The sequence below is a fragment of the Paramacrobiotus metropolitanus genome, unplaced genomic scaffold (genome assembly GCF_019649055.1).
Source record: "Paramacrobiotus metropolitanus isolate TYO unplaced genomic scaffold, Prichtersi_v1.0 Parri_scaffold0000094, whole genome shotgun sequence".
In the NCBI taxonomy this organism is placed as follows: domain Eukaryota; kingdom Metazoa; phylum Tardigrada; class Eutardigrada; order Parachela; family Macrobiotidae; genus Paramacrobiotus; species Paramacrobiotus metropolitanus.
In genome coordinates, this window is record NW_026570314.1 from 29,224 (window position 1) to 44,745 (window position 15,522).

A 15,522-nucleotide genomic window follows, 5' to 3' on the forward strand; every position below is an offset into this window, starting at 1 on the left:
CACATCCGTGTCGCGACTCAGTTCCATGAAGTACCACAATGACCCGGCAGCCCTCCAGGGTTTGCGACAAAGACGTCAATGCACCACGCGTCTTCCGTCGTTTTCATGCCTATGCTCATAATGCACACGCCGCAAGCCGCAGCTCATCTGCCGACTACGACCCACGGCTACGATGCTGGCCACCGCAGCCCTTGGAGGATCGACAAAACGTACCGTATCTGTTTAGTAAGCAGTGCTTACTAAGCAGTAAGCACTAAGCACACTGGTTGCTGGGCTGAGTTGAAGCAGCCCACCGCCATCGGGAGAGCGGCACTGTACGACGCAAAAATTTGCAGCGTCACCAGTGACTCACCAGTCACCACTCACCAGCAAGAGCCACTCCTAGCAAAAGCCACCACTCCAGTTTTCGTTTCGCACCTTCGTTATTCCGATTTTCACCAGCGTACTCAGATTTTTGAAACCTTGGCCGATCAAGATCAGCTGCTTCTCTGTGGTTTTGAGTGTTCTGCAGTCTGTAACGTGCACGTCGAGCTTCAGTCTGTAGCAGATGTAATTCGGATCCATTTGTCAACAATCGTTCCAGTCATGTCTCAAAATTCCGCACAATCCACGGCTACGGAAAGTTGCGCCGGAGTGGCGAAGGTTGCCGACCGTGTAAAGGACATCTTACTCTGCGAAGACATGAGCGACATTCGATTCGCGGTGGGACGCGATCACGGCGCGGTAAAGATCTTTCCAGCTCACAGGTGAGCGTTAGATTTGTGTTAGCAGTTGATGGGTCCTCGCTCATGAGCCATGATGGCCAAATTTGCTCAGTTTATTTCTGAATTTGTGATTAATTCTTTCTGCAGGGTCATAATTGGTCTGCGCAGCGTTGTGTTCCATACGATGTTCTATGGAAGTCTTCCCGATATGTGCACAGATCTCCTGGATATTCCTGATATTCATCCCGAGGCCTTCGCTAACATGCTTAGGTAAGTTTGCAACGCAGCATTTCGTTCAATTTACAGCGAATACTGTACATGACATTGCACCGTATTGTGCAGTTACATCTACACCGACGCGGTGACGAATTTTACCCAGGACAACGTATTCGACACATTGAAATGCGCTGACAAATACGACTTACCGTTGCTGCTGACTATGTGCACCGACTTTGTCTTGGGCACGCTCAACTTAAACAACTGCCTTCACGTGCTAGACAACGCAAGTTTTCCTCGCTAACCGCTAACCGAGCTGTAACATGTTGATTGTGGAATTGTTTTTGCTAGGCTGTGCACTATGCTGGTGTCGCGCCGAGTATCTTGGAGAAATGTTTGTGCCTGATTGATGAGTCACCAAAATCTATCTGGCAGTCGGATCAGTTCTGTGCAATCGGCCAAGAGGCTTTGCGAACGATTCTAAAACGGGATACTTTGACTGCCAACGAACATACTATTTGTTCAGCGGTCGACAAGTGAGCGGCACATCAACCACCCTTTGTCAGCTTCTGTTCCCTTTCTGCTCGTTAGCTCGTATTTATGGGTATTTCACCGTAGGTGGGCTGAGATAACCTGCATGCGAAGGGATATGGACGGTACCTCTGCCAATCGGCGCGAAGTTTTAGGTGAAGTTTTGTTTCTCGTCGGCTTTCCACTTTTAAGCGATGGACAGCTTCTGGATGGGCCTGTAAAGGTACTGGTATGGCTTGTATTAATCTTTTAAACGCCCAGCAAATAGGCGGACAGGACCACAATAAATGGCATTAACCCGCTGACGCCCATTGGCGTTAGGACGCAACATAGTACTCGAAATGTTTTTCTCAGCGACTTATAGCAGTTATTCGGTATTTCATAGCGTAATTAGCATAACGAGACTTTACGGCTGCGATAAAAAAATAAACCAAACTTGTCTCCTAAGTCACCCAAGAACCACGAGCTCGCGAAAATCGCTCATTTTGATCTTTTTGAGCTCCGGGATGTCTTGGTAACTAACTAATTAGCCAATGAGTCAATTAATCTGTAATAATTCAGTAATGTAAAACCAATAAGGCTTTATTAAAAAATGTCCAGCATGGGTCCTTAAAATAAAACTGTAAAAGACCACAGTCCATCAGAAACGGGTGTTGCGTTCAGACACCATTGGGCGTGTATGGTCCTAAAATGCGGGCGGGAGCATATTCGACACACCTATTATATACTTGAACCGGATAAGGCCTCCTCTCCTTTCGGGCTTGCTACATGCTCCACGTGGTTCCGGTTACTGGAACCCTTCCAAATCGGTTTAGGTGAACGGCACGGTGGTCGGCTATCGCCTCAAACGAAACTAAAGGACGGGTATTCGTTTTAGGTGTCGGACAACGAAACATTCAAGATAACCGATCATGGTGATAATGTTTTCCATTCAGTAGCAGTCCATTGGGAACCCAGTTTTTTGGGCTTTTTAATTTTGCTGACCACTGGTCAGTTAATTGACCACTCCAGTACCCTTGTTTTGAAGTGCTGTTTATGTACTATACGATGAACGCTTTTGTTCCGACCAGCTGCTGTTCACCTAATTACTACAGATTTAAACGTTTTTATGATTAGGACCGTCTACGCCCAATGGTGTTGTCAAACATCCCCATCATTGCCGGTGACTGTGACCTATGGTCAGCACGAGCACACAAAAATTTCTTTTCTTAATTGAATTTTTTCAGTGGAAAATCCAAATTTTCAAGAAGAAATTCGTACTCCTTCGGGTAGTGAGCGTTGGAGGGTTAAGGTTTGATATATGAAAATTTGTTTTACATAGACTGGTTTGCTATTGCAATCGGAGTTACTGGACATCTACCACTATAAGCATGCCGCCATCAAACCGCCGTTGCCCTTCCGTAAGGAACCACGACAAAGTAAGCGATCATTTGTTTGTTGAAAATTGTAATCATACCTAAAGGATTAGACACTGTTTATTGGTTCCTCCAGATGTACGCGGAGAGTGTGTGATCAACTATACTGTTCCGGACGTGAGAAAACTGCAGGCGATTTTTACATTGAGCAATCCCGTAACAGCCAGGAAGCTGTTCTGGTGAGGGTGTCACTCTTGTGAAAGTCGAAATCATTAATCAGTCTTGATGATTTTTACGAAATTACGCGCATCGTTTTACAGGCATATACACGTTGGAAAAGAAACTGAAGCTAATGTTGGCTTCTACCTGGTGTGTTCCAGCTATCCGAAATCGGCTTCTTGGGCTTGCGAGGTTAATGCAGAGCTGCGTCTGCTGCCGTGGAACACGGAAACTGCACCAATTAAGAAACGTACTTCTGTGCTTGTTTATGCCGTAATGTTAATCTAATACAAGCCGATGTATTTTGTAGAGATATCCCACTTATTTGGTAAGAATGGAGCTTGCTGGGGTTATGGATTCGGGAATTTTATCTCTATGGAGGTGAAGTTTTGAACGGAAAATCCTTGGTCTGATCTCTCATGGGTCCCGCACGTTTTGTACTTTTAGAATTTACTGGATCCGACGAAAGGTTACATCGATCCCAGTGACTTCTCGCTGAAACTGCAAATTCAAGTGACTGTATCACCCTTCCGGCTTGAAACGAATGAATGCAGTGAAACGCGTACCTAAAAAGAAATATGCCTTGTGGAAAAGTTTCTTGATCCATCGCACATCATCGAATTGCGCATTGTAATTCTTGTCTGTTTTTTGGCCAGTTTTCTTTCAGTTCTTGTTGTCAGATATTCGCGAACCAGCTGGTAGCTCAAAAGCTGGTTAGATCTCCTGTTTTACCTAGATTTCCCATATGGAAGAGTACTTTATACCCTGCATGAATATCAATCCTTATGTTTCTTATCGGTACGATGCCGTCCTGACTTGCGCTACAAACCGTTATGCACATAGTAACATAGTTAAACATACCACCGTTTCTTTGATAATACTCGTACATTTGCCTTTCAGCCGATAGAGCAATGCAGCGCGAATTCTTTAGTTAGCAGCCCCTAGACCCCATAGTATATACATGTAACTGGGTTAAGAACTCACAACTTGATCGAAGTGGATGGAAATTGTAAGTTTTGTTAGAGTTCGGATGACTGGTTATGGTGCCAGTCCGTATGGGGGATATCCCATTCGCGGTGGTAATAACTATGACGCTCCCAAAGTGTGCCTACATTCCGCCGACATGGTCCGATCTGTGGCGCATTAATGCGCAGCTACCTGTTTACGTTATTTAAGCGGTTCGTGCTTGTTAAGAAGTCACTCAAGTGAAAAACGCTCCCACCATAATATTACTAAACCAAATAATATTACCATAATAGTACGGTCGGACTGCGCACATACAAAGAGCGGTTGCGCAAAACGGAAATGGCAGTTGCATTTCGACTTCCGGTGCAAGGGCGGTCGATCCTTGTCTTGTCAGCAGCGCTCACTACCCCGGGTAAGCGCTCGCCGAGGTTGCAGATCACAAGGTATTAACAGCATGATAATAATTATTATTGATAAACTGTCAAACTGGCAGTGGCAGAGTGGCAGGTACAATCTGACTAAATGAGGAGGCTACGGTCTATGTTAAAAAGCCAGCGAACAGCCTTTTTTGCCCGCTGAGGCTGGTTGATCAATTCAGCCTCTCTGTTGTGACTATAAATAGACTGAAGACAGCGCATTCCGGTGCTGCTAAAAAGCGCAAGCGGAGTGCTGCCTTGCTGTATCGATCGATCGCGCACATGTGGTGTGTGAGTGGGTAAATCCGCTCGCATTCACTTACACACGTATGAGTGTGGCTGTCTGTGCGCGTACTAGCTGTACAAACCGGTTTTCGCTGTCTTCGCTACAACGCATACCCTAAACCCGTAGCTTCCTTTCTTGCTCGCATTGTATTCGCTATTCGGCTACTGTGTTCCTGAACAACAGCACCCACCGCGAAGAGGCGACTACATGCGTAGCTCGCTTACAAATTTCTGGCAAAAAGTAAAAACCCAAACAAATCCTTTCGGCTGTCGAGTTTTTATTAAAAATCCCTTTGTTGCGTGAATCTCCGGATCCTACTTTTATAGGGATATAATATTATTACTGTTAGTGGAGATATTACTAATACGATTCCATTTACATAATACGCTGTGCTTCGATTGCTTTTGCGCGCTGTCGTTCGCAACTTGTTGGAGGGGATAATTAACAGGCAATTGCATAATCTTGGCAACAGGTATCGGTTCGACCACGATTATCTCTTCAGTCTGCAGTCATGGCGCAGAGCTCCAGACTCTCCTCCAACCTAGGAAATCGCGGGGGTATGGGGAAGATTGCTGACTGTATGAAGCAGGTGTTAGTTCGTGGAGAGATGAGCGACGTTCAGTTCGCGGTGGGACGGGATTATGGAGCACCACGGATTTTTTCAGCTCACAGGTAGCTTTCTCATTACATGTGGCTTGCTGGCTGCTGCTTCGTTCTATGGTCTCGCTGGCGATTATTGCACACTTTTGCTTAATATTTGCTTGTTATACTAACCGTGTAACTGCGCAGAATCATCATGAGTGCCCGGAGCGATGTATTCTACACCATGTTCTACGGAAGCGTCCCCGAGAACTGTGCAGCTCCTATTGATATTTCGGACATTCTTCCCGACGCATTCGCAAATGTGCTAAGGTATGTGTCTATGCTGAAGTGGAGGGAGAGCAGTCGGCACTTCTTTTCCCAGTTTTTAAGGTCGGATTTGAAGTCGCTCGCGGAAGACCTAATAAAAATTGACAGCCAGGGAGCGCCGTAGATTTTTATTCTTTATTTATTTATTATTCTTTATTGATTTTTTATTATCGAACTGTTTTTCAGTTGTGTTTTACATACTTTAAAGTTTTCGAATTTGTTTCAAAGCTTTTCTGGCTTCTTCGATTTGTTAGGTAATAAAATATCTTTTAAAAAAATGTTCATAGAACTAATCATCCCGGCAGACTTCCAGATTTATTTTCCCTCTGTCCGGCGATTTGTGCATTGCGCTGTGTGTAAGCTACACGTCTTAATTTTAATCGTAGCTATATTTACACGGATGCCGTGCCGAACCTCAGCGACGACAACGTCTTCCCGACGCTAAACAGCGCCGATAAGTATGACTTACCTTTGCTGGTGGAGAAGTGTGTCGAATTTATTCTGAATAAGCTCAACCTCGATAACTGCCTGGAAATCCTGGAGAAGGTTGGTTCTCGGTCCCAGTTTAGTATGTAATTGGGGCTCGAACAAACAGTTGTCAATGACAGTTATGGCATCTTCTTTTGCAGGCCGTTCAGCATACGTGCGCGTCGCCGGACATCATGGAGCGGTGTTTGCAGTTGGTTGATGGGTCAGCGGAAACTATCTGGCAGTCTGATCGTTTCTCCAGCATCAGACCTGAGACGCTGCTGATCGTTCTTCAACGGGAGACTTTGGCCGCCGATGAAGCCACCATCTATGAATCGATAGAAAAGTAGGGCTTTCAAATTCGGCAATATGTTGCCACTTCTGCTTTCCGAAAAGTTTCTTGTTTTCCGCAACGGCAAATCACAGTTTTCGTTCCGCAATTCGGACGTGGTTTTTCTACGTGAATATGATGATAATGTTGAAATCGTATTATTATCAGAAGCCTCGTACACGCCTACTGCGCATACTCTGCAGCTGCTGCATTTTTGCGAAGTAATTTATGGGTAACCTTTAGTCGCCGTTTTTTTCTTGGTAGTTGGGCTGCGGAGGCGTGCGAGGAAAAGAAAATCGACGCTTCTGCGGTAAATCGACGTGAAATTTTGGGACCGGCACTGTATCTTGTTCGATTCCCGCTGATGGCCGATGCGCAGTTGATGGATGGGCCCGCTAAGGTAACAGAAATCTGCGGAAATCGTTGGCAAACGACTTGAGCGGTGACCGATTTAAATGATGGCCTGTATTTTTACATTCGAAAATAGAAATATGAAGGATAAATTTTGTTTTAGACCGGCTTGCTGTTGCAGTCTGAGTTATGGGACATCTTCCGCTGTAAGCATGCCGCCGTCAAACCGGCGCTGCAGTTTCGTAGGGAGGCTCGACAAAGTGCGTATAGTTGTACACGGTTGGTAATAAAACTCAGATCGTTCTCTACCAGACATTTTTGTGCGTTTTGACAGACGATATGCGGCCTGAGGGCGTTATCAGTATTACGGTTCCGGACGTTAGGAAGCTGGAGGAGGATCGAACGATGAGCGATCCCATTACGGTCCGGAAACTGGCTTGGTGAGTGCTCGAATTGGTTGGACATAGGTCACCAGTGAAGCTATGATTGCGAATTTCAAAATCGCGCAAACGGTGGTACTCAAGTAGCTTTATTAGACTCATAGCTTCTCGCGTACGTTTAACTCAAAGACTCTTTTAAAACTTATAATTACAAGCCGGTTAGAAGCAGCAGGCTCACGTTCTCATTAAGTGCGTTTGGTAGACATTTTGTTATAGGAGAATCCATGTAATGAAGCGTAAGACGACTGGCAGGGGATCTTTCGGCCTGGCGTATTTTCTGCATTGTGCTGGCGTGCCCGGCTCGGATTCCTGGAGGTGTCAGGCCAAAGCGGAGCTGCGCTTGCTACCATGGAATGCGGAAACTCCACCGATTAAAAGACGTATGTATGGGGTGGTTAGTTCTGTAGCAATTAATAACAGGGGACGATAAGCAAGGAACCCAATAACTGCTTACAAATAGGCAGAATATTTGCTTACTTTTCTTTAGATTAACCTGGCTTTAAAATTAAACAACCAAGACAAATATACTGCGCAGCTTATCCTTTTATTTCTGCCCTGTGTACTTGTGGCTGTACTCTCACGAAAGTATCTGTGTTGGCTTCAGCGATCTCCCATATGTTCTCGAAGAAAGAAAATGACTGGGGATTCACAAATTTTATCTACATGGAGGTGAGAATATTTTTGTTATACAATCCTGCATTGTGCAGTCGTGTTAACTATATTTCTTCGGGCCTAAGGATTTGATGGACCCGGTGCAAGGATATTTTAATCCCAGTGACTTCTCGTTGAAACTGCAAGTTCACCTGGCCGCAGAACCTCCTCAGGAAACTGAATAACTGTGTTGCTGAAATTTTGCCGATTTTTCTGCTAATTTACCGATTATTTTATCCACTGATAATCGTTAATTCTAGCATTGAAGCTTCTCTATGTCGTAGGGAAGTCCTTTCCATGTATCCATGGTCAGATGTGCAGCAAGAAAAAGAAAATCGAGTTATTTTTATACGTGTACCGCTACGATTAAAACGACAAAGGTCGATATGTGATAGATCTGGTAAATGACCATCTGCGCAACTGCAGCGCAATGTGTCCATACATAAGAATGCACAAAACGGGTGTATGTGATTTCCTGACGTGTGAGAGACGCAAATACGAATGGAAAGACCATCAATCAGGGTCGTTTACGGTTGAGGATGCTGTACCTTCCAGAATGAAAAAATTAGTATGTTTACAGCAGTTCAGTTCAAACAGCAACGCTTATTATCGTGCCCTGTCCCGGTTGGCGAGAGTTCTCGGTCTTCGTCCGTTAACCTGCTTATCACACAGTGGTGCAGCATATAATTGTGCAGCATTCCTGACGGGACTGTTTTAAGCTCTCTGATTGAAAAGAAATTTAGCAGTTATGTACTATCTTGTAGGGACGCATCGTACAGTTAAAGTCTCTAGCGCTCTGCCCACATTCCCAGAAGCATTAATAATAACATGCTCGCGCAAATACAGTATGTGATGCATGTATCCCATATTTCCCAGGCGCATTAGGTAGTCGTCCGCGTTCGGCTCTTCCATCGCATAGAGGATCGAACATAGTTCCACTAACCAGGGCAGTTCAAATTTCCCAGCGCAGTACAGCGTGGGAAAGACAGTGGCCGAGCCATGTGCTCCACCTTGTTCGTCAATTACTGAAAAACCGTGTTACTGCACAATTTCAAGCTGATAACTGAAGGAACAGATCCGTTGGGCGTTGATTATTTTATGACTGCAACAACAGATGGCACTGTTACAAGAATATTTTCGACGGGGCACTTTTCTACTGGTCGTTTGCAGCAACACGAAACTGTCTCTGAACGTATCCACAAAAGAACGTCGCATGCCGGATACCGTTTCCCTTGATCCATCAAAAATGTTAATTGCGTTACGCCCGCAATTACGAATTAACGAGTAGCTATTTTACACTGGACATAAGGCAGCAGCTGCATGCCAAATTGTTATCTTTGGTAGTGCCTCAAAGTTATCCTCATATGCCGAAAAACTAATAACGGTCAGCTTAGTCAGCTGATGTGATTCAAAAATTTTCGCAACATTTCCTATCTGCGCTAATGCATTTTGGCTCTACCCAAGCGAGTTGACATACTCGGTATCATCTTGTTAGAGAAGAGAAATGCACTGCTGCAGCCGTTCAGTGACACTGCACGGAAGTGACAAAAACCATTGTACTTTTTGTGAGTGGATCTTAAAAAAGGTTTCCGGTAGCATCACGTATCAACTATCGGCGCACGCCACAAACACTTCTTTGCTGCAGAATAAGTATAAAATGTCACATTACAATCACATACTGGAACTCTTAGGTCGGCTGTTGTTGGACGTTGTTGTTTGACTCTTAAAACGTTGTGACCGGTTTTACGATAAAGCAACGATGCTTAAAAGTATGAGCTTGTGCAAACATTGTACGGGTACCGAATTATGCGTACCATGTATGCGCTCATCCTAAAAGCGCTCTCTTATCTCGCAATCACACAATAATTCAGATAAGAATCATTAGATATGCATGCCTTGTCATTTCATTAGCCACGAATGAGTCCGCGAACAGTTCACTTAGTACTTGAACCCGTCTACTGCATAGAATTGTTTTCTTAAACGTTTCGAAAAATTAATATTATTAATTAGTACAGCTGCTTATCTGGGATTTTTGAATTGCTCTGGAAATTGAATCCTTCAAGTTATGTCTCAAAATCTCACGCAATCTTCGGGAGGGGAAAATCACCCCGTGGTGGCGAAAATTGGCGACTGTGTGAAGCACCTATTAGACAGTGGCGACATGAGCGATGTCCAGTTCGCGGTGGGACGGGATCAAGGCATTGTGAAGATTTTTTCGGCTCACAGGTACCTGTGAACGGTGATGGCTCAATTCGTGACTTTAATTTATACAGTCTGCATCCATTACAATCGAACCTGCTATTACAATTGTAAAACTCATTGTGCAGGATCATACTGGGTGCTCGCAGCGCTGTGTTTCACAATATGTTTTATGGAAGCCTGCCAGAGAACTGCACAAATCCCATAAACATTCCTGATGTTCACCCCGACGCATTTGCTAACATACTCAGGTATGGTACATCGTTACAGTGTTTCGTTGCTACTGCAGTGAATATAATACGGAAATTCTGCAGTTACATCTACACCGATGCGGTGAAGTCTTTAAACCTAGACAACCTCTTTGGCACACTGGGCTGCGCGGATAAGTACGACTTACCACTGTTGGTCGTCATGTGCACTGACTTCATCCTTGCTGAGCTTAGCATCGACAACTGCCTGGATGTTTTGGACAGTGTACGTGTTTTCGGGCTTTACATCCATGCTGCCCGAGCAGATCTTAACCGGCTTAGTTGTGTAGGCGGTTCACTGTGCAGTTGCTGCGCCGAGTATCCTGGAGAAGTGTTTGTGTCTGATTGATGAATCCGCAGAAGCTATTTGGGTATCGGAAAAATTCTGTGCGATTGGACAGGAGGCGCTATGCGCCATTCTCCAGCGGGATACGTTGACCGCCAATGAAGACATCATCTGCTTGGCTGTTAACGAGTAAAGCAGTTGTGGCAGTTCCTGTTCCACTACTCTAGAAAAGGTACTCCTTAAAGCTGTTACTTTTATCAATCGTTTTCTGTCAGGTGGGCTGTCAACATGTGTGCGCGAAGGGATATCGACGCTACGTCCGCCAATCGCCGTGAAGTATTGGGCCGGGCGTTGTTTCTCATCCGGTTTCCGCTCTTGACCGATGCTCAACTGCTAGATGGACCAGCTGATGTACGCTTTTTGCAACTATCATAATCTCTTTTCGATAGTCTTAAAGGTCAATAGTAATGTCTTCTTTATTTGAAATTAGTGGCCTTCTTATTCCTGATAAATTGTAATACGAGTCTAATTTCCGTGAGCGATGCCTTTTTTATATGCACATTGTGAAATACATGTCAAATGTGTATGATATCTGATGCTCCTTTCAGAGCGGTTTGCTGCTGCAATCAGAAGGATGGGACATCTACCGCTACAAGCACGCTACAACCAAACCTAGGCTGTCGTTCTGCACGGAGCCTCGACAAAGTTAGTGCGTTCATGGGCGTTACCGCCGTTTTCGAGCTTTATCTTATTGTTGTATTTCAAGACGTGCGTGCTGAGGGTGTCATTAACTATACGATACCGGATATAAGGGAGCTCAGGAAAGCGGCTTTGTACAGTGATCCCGTAAACGTCAGAAAGCTGCTTTGGTGAGGTGTAGACGTAACGGAAATTGAAACTAGAAAGGTGGCTGGAGGTTGACTCCTCAGCGGCTCGTCGCATTGCAGGAACATTGCGGTGAACAAAAACATTGACCGTGAAGTTCCGGCTCTGGGCTTCTACCTTCAGTGTGATGGCTATGCAGGATCCGATTCTTGGGCGTGTCAAGTTGCTGCCGAACTTTGTCTGCTGCCATGGAAACCGGAAACCCCTCCAGTTAAAAAACGTATGGTTTTTTATGCAGATACAGTATTGTGTTTTTCTTCCTACGGTCCATGATAATCAGTTGTACCGTAAGTACTAAGTTGTTGCGTATCCGATTTTGCAGAGGTGTCCAAGTTGTTCAACAAGAACGCGCATAGCAAGGGATCGTCGAAATACATCTCGATGGAGGTGTGAGAGTTGTGTTCAGGGAAAATCCTTGAAGTACACAGAACTGACATATGTCGTATGTCTTTTTAGGAATTGCTTGATCCGGCGAAAGGCTACATCAATCCAACTGACTTCTCTTTGAGGTTACAAATTCAAATGATTGCTGATTTGCCGACTGGATTCAAGTGAATGCATCACGCATATGGATATAACGCGTAAATAGGTAGGTACACTCTCCGCATTTCCAGTTTCACCTAGATTAACAGAGTACAGAATGTACAGAAATTCTGTATGTACATAAATTCTGCTGTAGGGACCGCCGCGCATACTGCACGGTGTGACGTACGGTACCAAGTTTGTCTCCGCCCAGAAACCGTCTTTGAGAATTGAGAAACCTCCTAATGGATTCGGTAACGGGTACACTCTGAAATGTTTGCTTTTACCGGTGTAAAATTAAAATTCGATTTTTTAAAGATGCTTTTTGATTACTACTCTATTATATATGACAGATGTTGGCAGATGATTGTGCAGTTAATTCTGTTAACTATTAGAACCTCAAATTTCTGATCCTGGATGCGAGTCGTTGTTGGCGACGCGAAACTGGAACCGCTAGTATAAGAACGCTTTCGCGTTCAAATGCATCTGGGATCGAGAAGCGCGAGACCCTCGTGAGAAATATCATATAGTTTAATAATTACTTTTGAATTAGCCTTAGATATTACAGATTACCTCCTTTTTTATATAAAACTTACGAATATGAAACATTTAGATATGGATATCAGATACCGTTTTGTATTATTGTTTCCGGTTACATGCAGAACAACTACTAAAAGGGACATATTCTTTATTGCAAATGCACAACCGCGTAGCGAAACAACCTCGTGACAAAAGAAAACAAAAAACAAAATAATTGCAACAGTGAATGCTACTTCAGTGCCGAATGTGGCTCCGTACGCTGAGCGCGTCCTTTTTATACTACTGGCTGGCAACTGGCCACAAGGGCGCTTGGTGCACGGTGCTCGCTAATTGGTTATGGTACAGCACACAACCGACAGGAGACAGCACAACAATACAGACATACTCCACCTCCAACAATAATACTCAGATTATGCGCATAATCTTTCCCATTATTGTTTCCGGTTACATGCAGAACAACTACTAAAATGGGCATATTCTTTATTGCAAATGGGCATATTCTTTATTGCAAATGCACAACCGCGTAGCGAAACAACCTCCAAACCCCCAGGACAGACATGGAGAGGAACATGTGGATGCAAAAGGAACAGGAGATGGCCGATGAGTCAGAGCAGCGCGTCGCGAATGGCGTGGCAGAAGTCCGAACGTTCAAGGGAATCGCGTTGAATGTACTGCTGGTAGCAGTCGCTTTTCCAGTGGCCTTGGGCTTTCAGCGCGGATGCGGAGATCCCCAATTGTGCTGAAAATGTTGCGGCACCGCTGCGTAGCGAGTGGGCGAAAATGCGGGATGAATCAAAGCCGGCATGCGGGCGCACGTGGATAGTAGGCGGTTGTATAGACTGGAATACATTGGTGTCAATGTACCATTATCATAATAAGAAAACAAAGCGCTCGAAGCATTAAAGCGGTTATGCTGTATCACCTTCTTGAGCGCCGCCCTAGGACACAAGCAGTTGTCCCGTCCAAGTCTGGGGACTGGTATGTCGATTGTTTTCTTTTGAAAACGATCAGTTTTTAAAACTGTAACTGACAACAAAGCACCTTCGTGCGTAAGCCGCACGTCGCGATAAAGCAGGTGCGAATTACACTTGTTTTCAAACAGGTTTGAGCTGCGCAACAACGAGAAAAACCCAACCGCTGTTGCGGCCCAGAAACAGCGCCGGTACTTCCTTTCTATAACGCATATATTTTTGTGAATTTTTAGCAAATCGCTCGGCAATATCGGTAGGCGCTTATTTGGCAGCTCAGTGCGACTGCGCTGCAGCCCGGCCAATGCATGCCTGATGACGAAATGGTTAAGGTCAGGTGGGTCAAAATTGTTAAATGTGTGAAACGTTACCAAACTGAAAACATAATTTTTGACAGTAAGAAATTCTAATCTTTTCGATAAGTAAGCAATATACAAGGCAATATTTTACTCTGTGGCTGGTAGCGCTCGCAGTTTATACTGCGTACAGAAGGAAACAAATGTTCTCCACTGAGAGGAGCGAGTTCTGGCTGTGCCGGCTGCCATCGATTTCAGGCGAAGTGCCGACAGTTTACGATGTAAGTTGGCGACTGCAACAGGCACACAACGACAAATTAGGCCCGGGGAAGGTAAAGTGAAAATATTCAAAAAACCGTGCCCTGTGCTGCGCTGACTCGGTCAACCTGCTCAGGGCGTCTGCCATAACATTTTTAATGCCGGCCGCGTGTGCCGACACGACCCGGTAGTCATGAGCAACGCTAGCGGCAAATACGCGCTTGAACCATTTAAGCGCTTCAACGTTTTTCGTCGTTGCTCTATTGAGGAGGGAAACAGTTTGGGTGTTGTCCGACAGAACCAGCACTTTGCATCCTTCAAGACGGGATGCACAAAGAATGAGCGGCAAGCATGCCGCAATTAATTCAAGGAAATTAATATTTCCCTGAAGTGAACCGTGCAGTAAGGGCGCTGGCACCCAGTTCTGCTCAAAGCCGGGTGGTGCAACGGTATCCGGCAGCCAAGTGCCGGCAAGCCACGTGCCACCGACATCTGCCCCAAACCCAGTGAAGGACGCGTCGGTGCAGATTACCACCTCTTTGCGGGGTGTTCCTAGCGGGCACGGACACAGACCATTAAATTCGGATGCAAACTTCTCCCACCATGACAGTTCGTGACGTAAAAGACTGTTGACCTTTACTTTGTGCCACGGTTTGTCCAGCGTCGAGAGTTGGTCTATAAATATTCGTGTAAACGTACGGGCGCCATAAACCGCCTTTGAAGCAAACGACATATGGCCTACCAATTCCTGCAACTGTTTCTTTGAGATAGACGTCGCGGATTGGTGACATTTAATTAAATCTAACAACTTTTTAAGTTTATCTGCCGGGAGCTCTAGGCGTTGCAATTCAGAGTCGATTACTAACCCGAGAAAGGTTATCCGCCGGCTTGGGCCGGCGATTTTCTCCCATTTTGCCGAGAAACCCAAATTTGTTAGTAATTTAAAAAACTCAATAATGCTTCGTTGCAACTATCATAATCTTTCCCAATTAAAAGGAAGTAATCCAAGTAATAAACTACAACAAAACCGCGCTTAAGCATCATGTTCGCTAGAGCCAGCGAAATTTTTTGGAAGATCGCCGGCGCGTTTGCTAAGCCAAAGCAAAGACAACGGTCAACATAAAATGCGTCTGATTCTCCCTCAAAAGCCCATCGGAATCCCTGTAATTGCCAGTGCATCGGATGCACGGGTACAGAGCGATAAGCAGTCTTTATGTCAACAACGGCGAAATAGCAATTAGGTGTTCCCAATCGCAAGGCATCGTCAACAGATTCAAAGCTAAATGCATCTGCCTCTATAAAGGAGCTCAGGGAAATGTCAAAGGGACGGCTACAATCTGTGATAGGGCGCACGGATCCCGTCTCTTTCTTAGGCACAGCTCCTATCGCATGAATACGCAGAGGCTTTGCCGTCTGCCGCTGAATGCGACCTATTTCTAACTCTTCGCGGAACAGCTTATCTAAGACGGGCTTAGTA

At 45.1% G+C, this 15,522-nt stretch overlaps 3 protein-coding genes across 4 annotated transcripts; all 3 read left to right on the plus strand.

Annotated features, from left to right (window-relative positions):
* Positions 1-281: 281 nt before the first annotated feature.
* On the plus strand, positions 282-3,826 carry LOC129596702 (BTB/POZ domain-containing protein 3-like). Its single transcript, XM_055494047.1, has 10 exons — positions 282-746; positions 852-974; positions 1,047-1,206; positions 1,272-1,456; positions 1,539-1,674; positions 2,773-2,869; positions 2,943-3,045; positions 3,127-3,275; positions 3,336-3,406; positions 3,473-3,826. The coding sequence occupies exons 1-10, from the start codon at positions 586-588 to the stop codon at positions 3,593-3,595; spliced, it is 1,308 nt and encodes a 435-aa protein (XP_055350022.1). The 5' UTR covers positions 282-585; the 3' UTR covers positions 3,596-3,826.
* A 1,142-nt stretch (positions 3,827-4,968) lies between these two features.
* Positions 4,969-8,177, plus strand: LOC129596742 (BTB/POZ domain-containing protein 3-like). 2 transcript variants are annotated; one of them, XM_055494092.1, is made up of 10 exons: positions 4,969-5,365; positions 5,483-5,605; positions 5,989-6,148; positions 6,232-6,416; positions 6,666-6,801; positions 6,916-7,012; positions 7,087-7,192; positions 7,409-7,572; positions 7,797-7,861; positions 7,930-8,177. In XM_055494092.1, the coding sequence occupies exons 1-10, from the start codon at positions 5,205-5,207 to the stop codon at positions 8,026-8,028; spliced, it is 1,296 nt and encodes a 431-aa protein (XP_055350067.1). In that variant the 5' UTR covers positions 4,969-5,204; the 3' UTR covers positions 8,029-8,177. The 2 variants fall into 2 exon arrangements, with proteins under 2 accessions (XP_055350067.1, XP_055350069.1); XM_055494094.1 differs by having other exon boundaries at positions 6,934-7,012.
* Positions 8,178-9,774: 1,597 nt separating this feature from the next.
* Positions 9,775-12,515, plus strand: LOC129596678 (BTB/POZ domain-containing protein 3-like). Its single transcript, XM_055494011.1, has 11 exons — positions 9,775-10,069; positions 10,171-10,293; positions 10,357-10,516; positions 10,581-10,765; positions 10,852-10,987; positions 11,185-11,281; positions 11,343-11,445; positions 11,524-11,681; positions 11,784-11,848; positions 11,918-12,050; positions 12,141-12,515. The coding sequence occupies exons 1-10, from the start codon at positions 9,909-9,911 to the stop codon at positions 12,014-12,016; spliced, it is 1,287 nt and encodes a 428-aa protein (XP_055349986.1). The 5' UTR covers positions 9,775-9,908; the 3' UTR covers positions 12,017-12,050; positions 12,141-12,515.
* Positions 12,516-15,522: the final 3,007 nt, after the last annotated feature.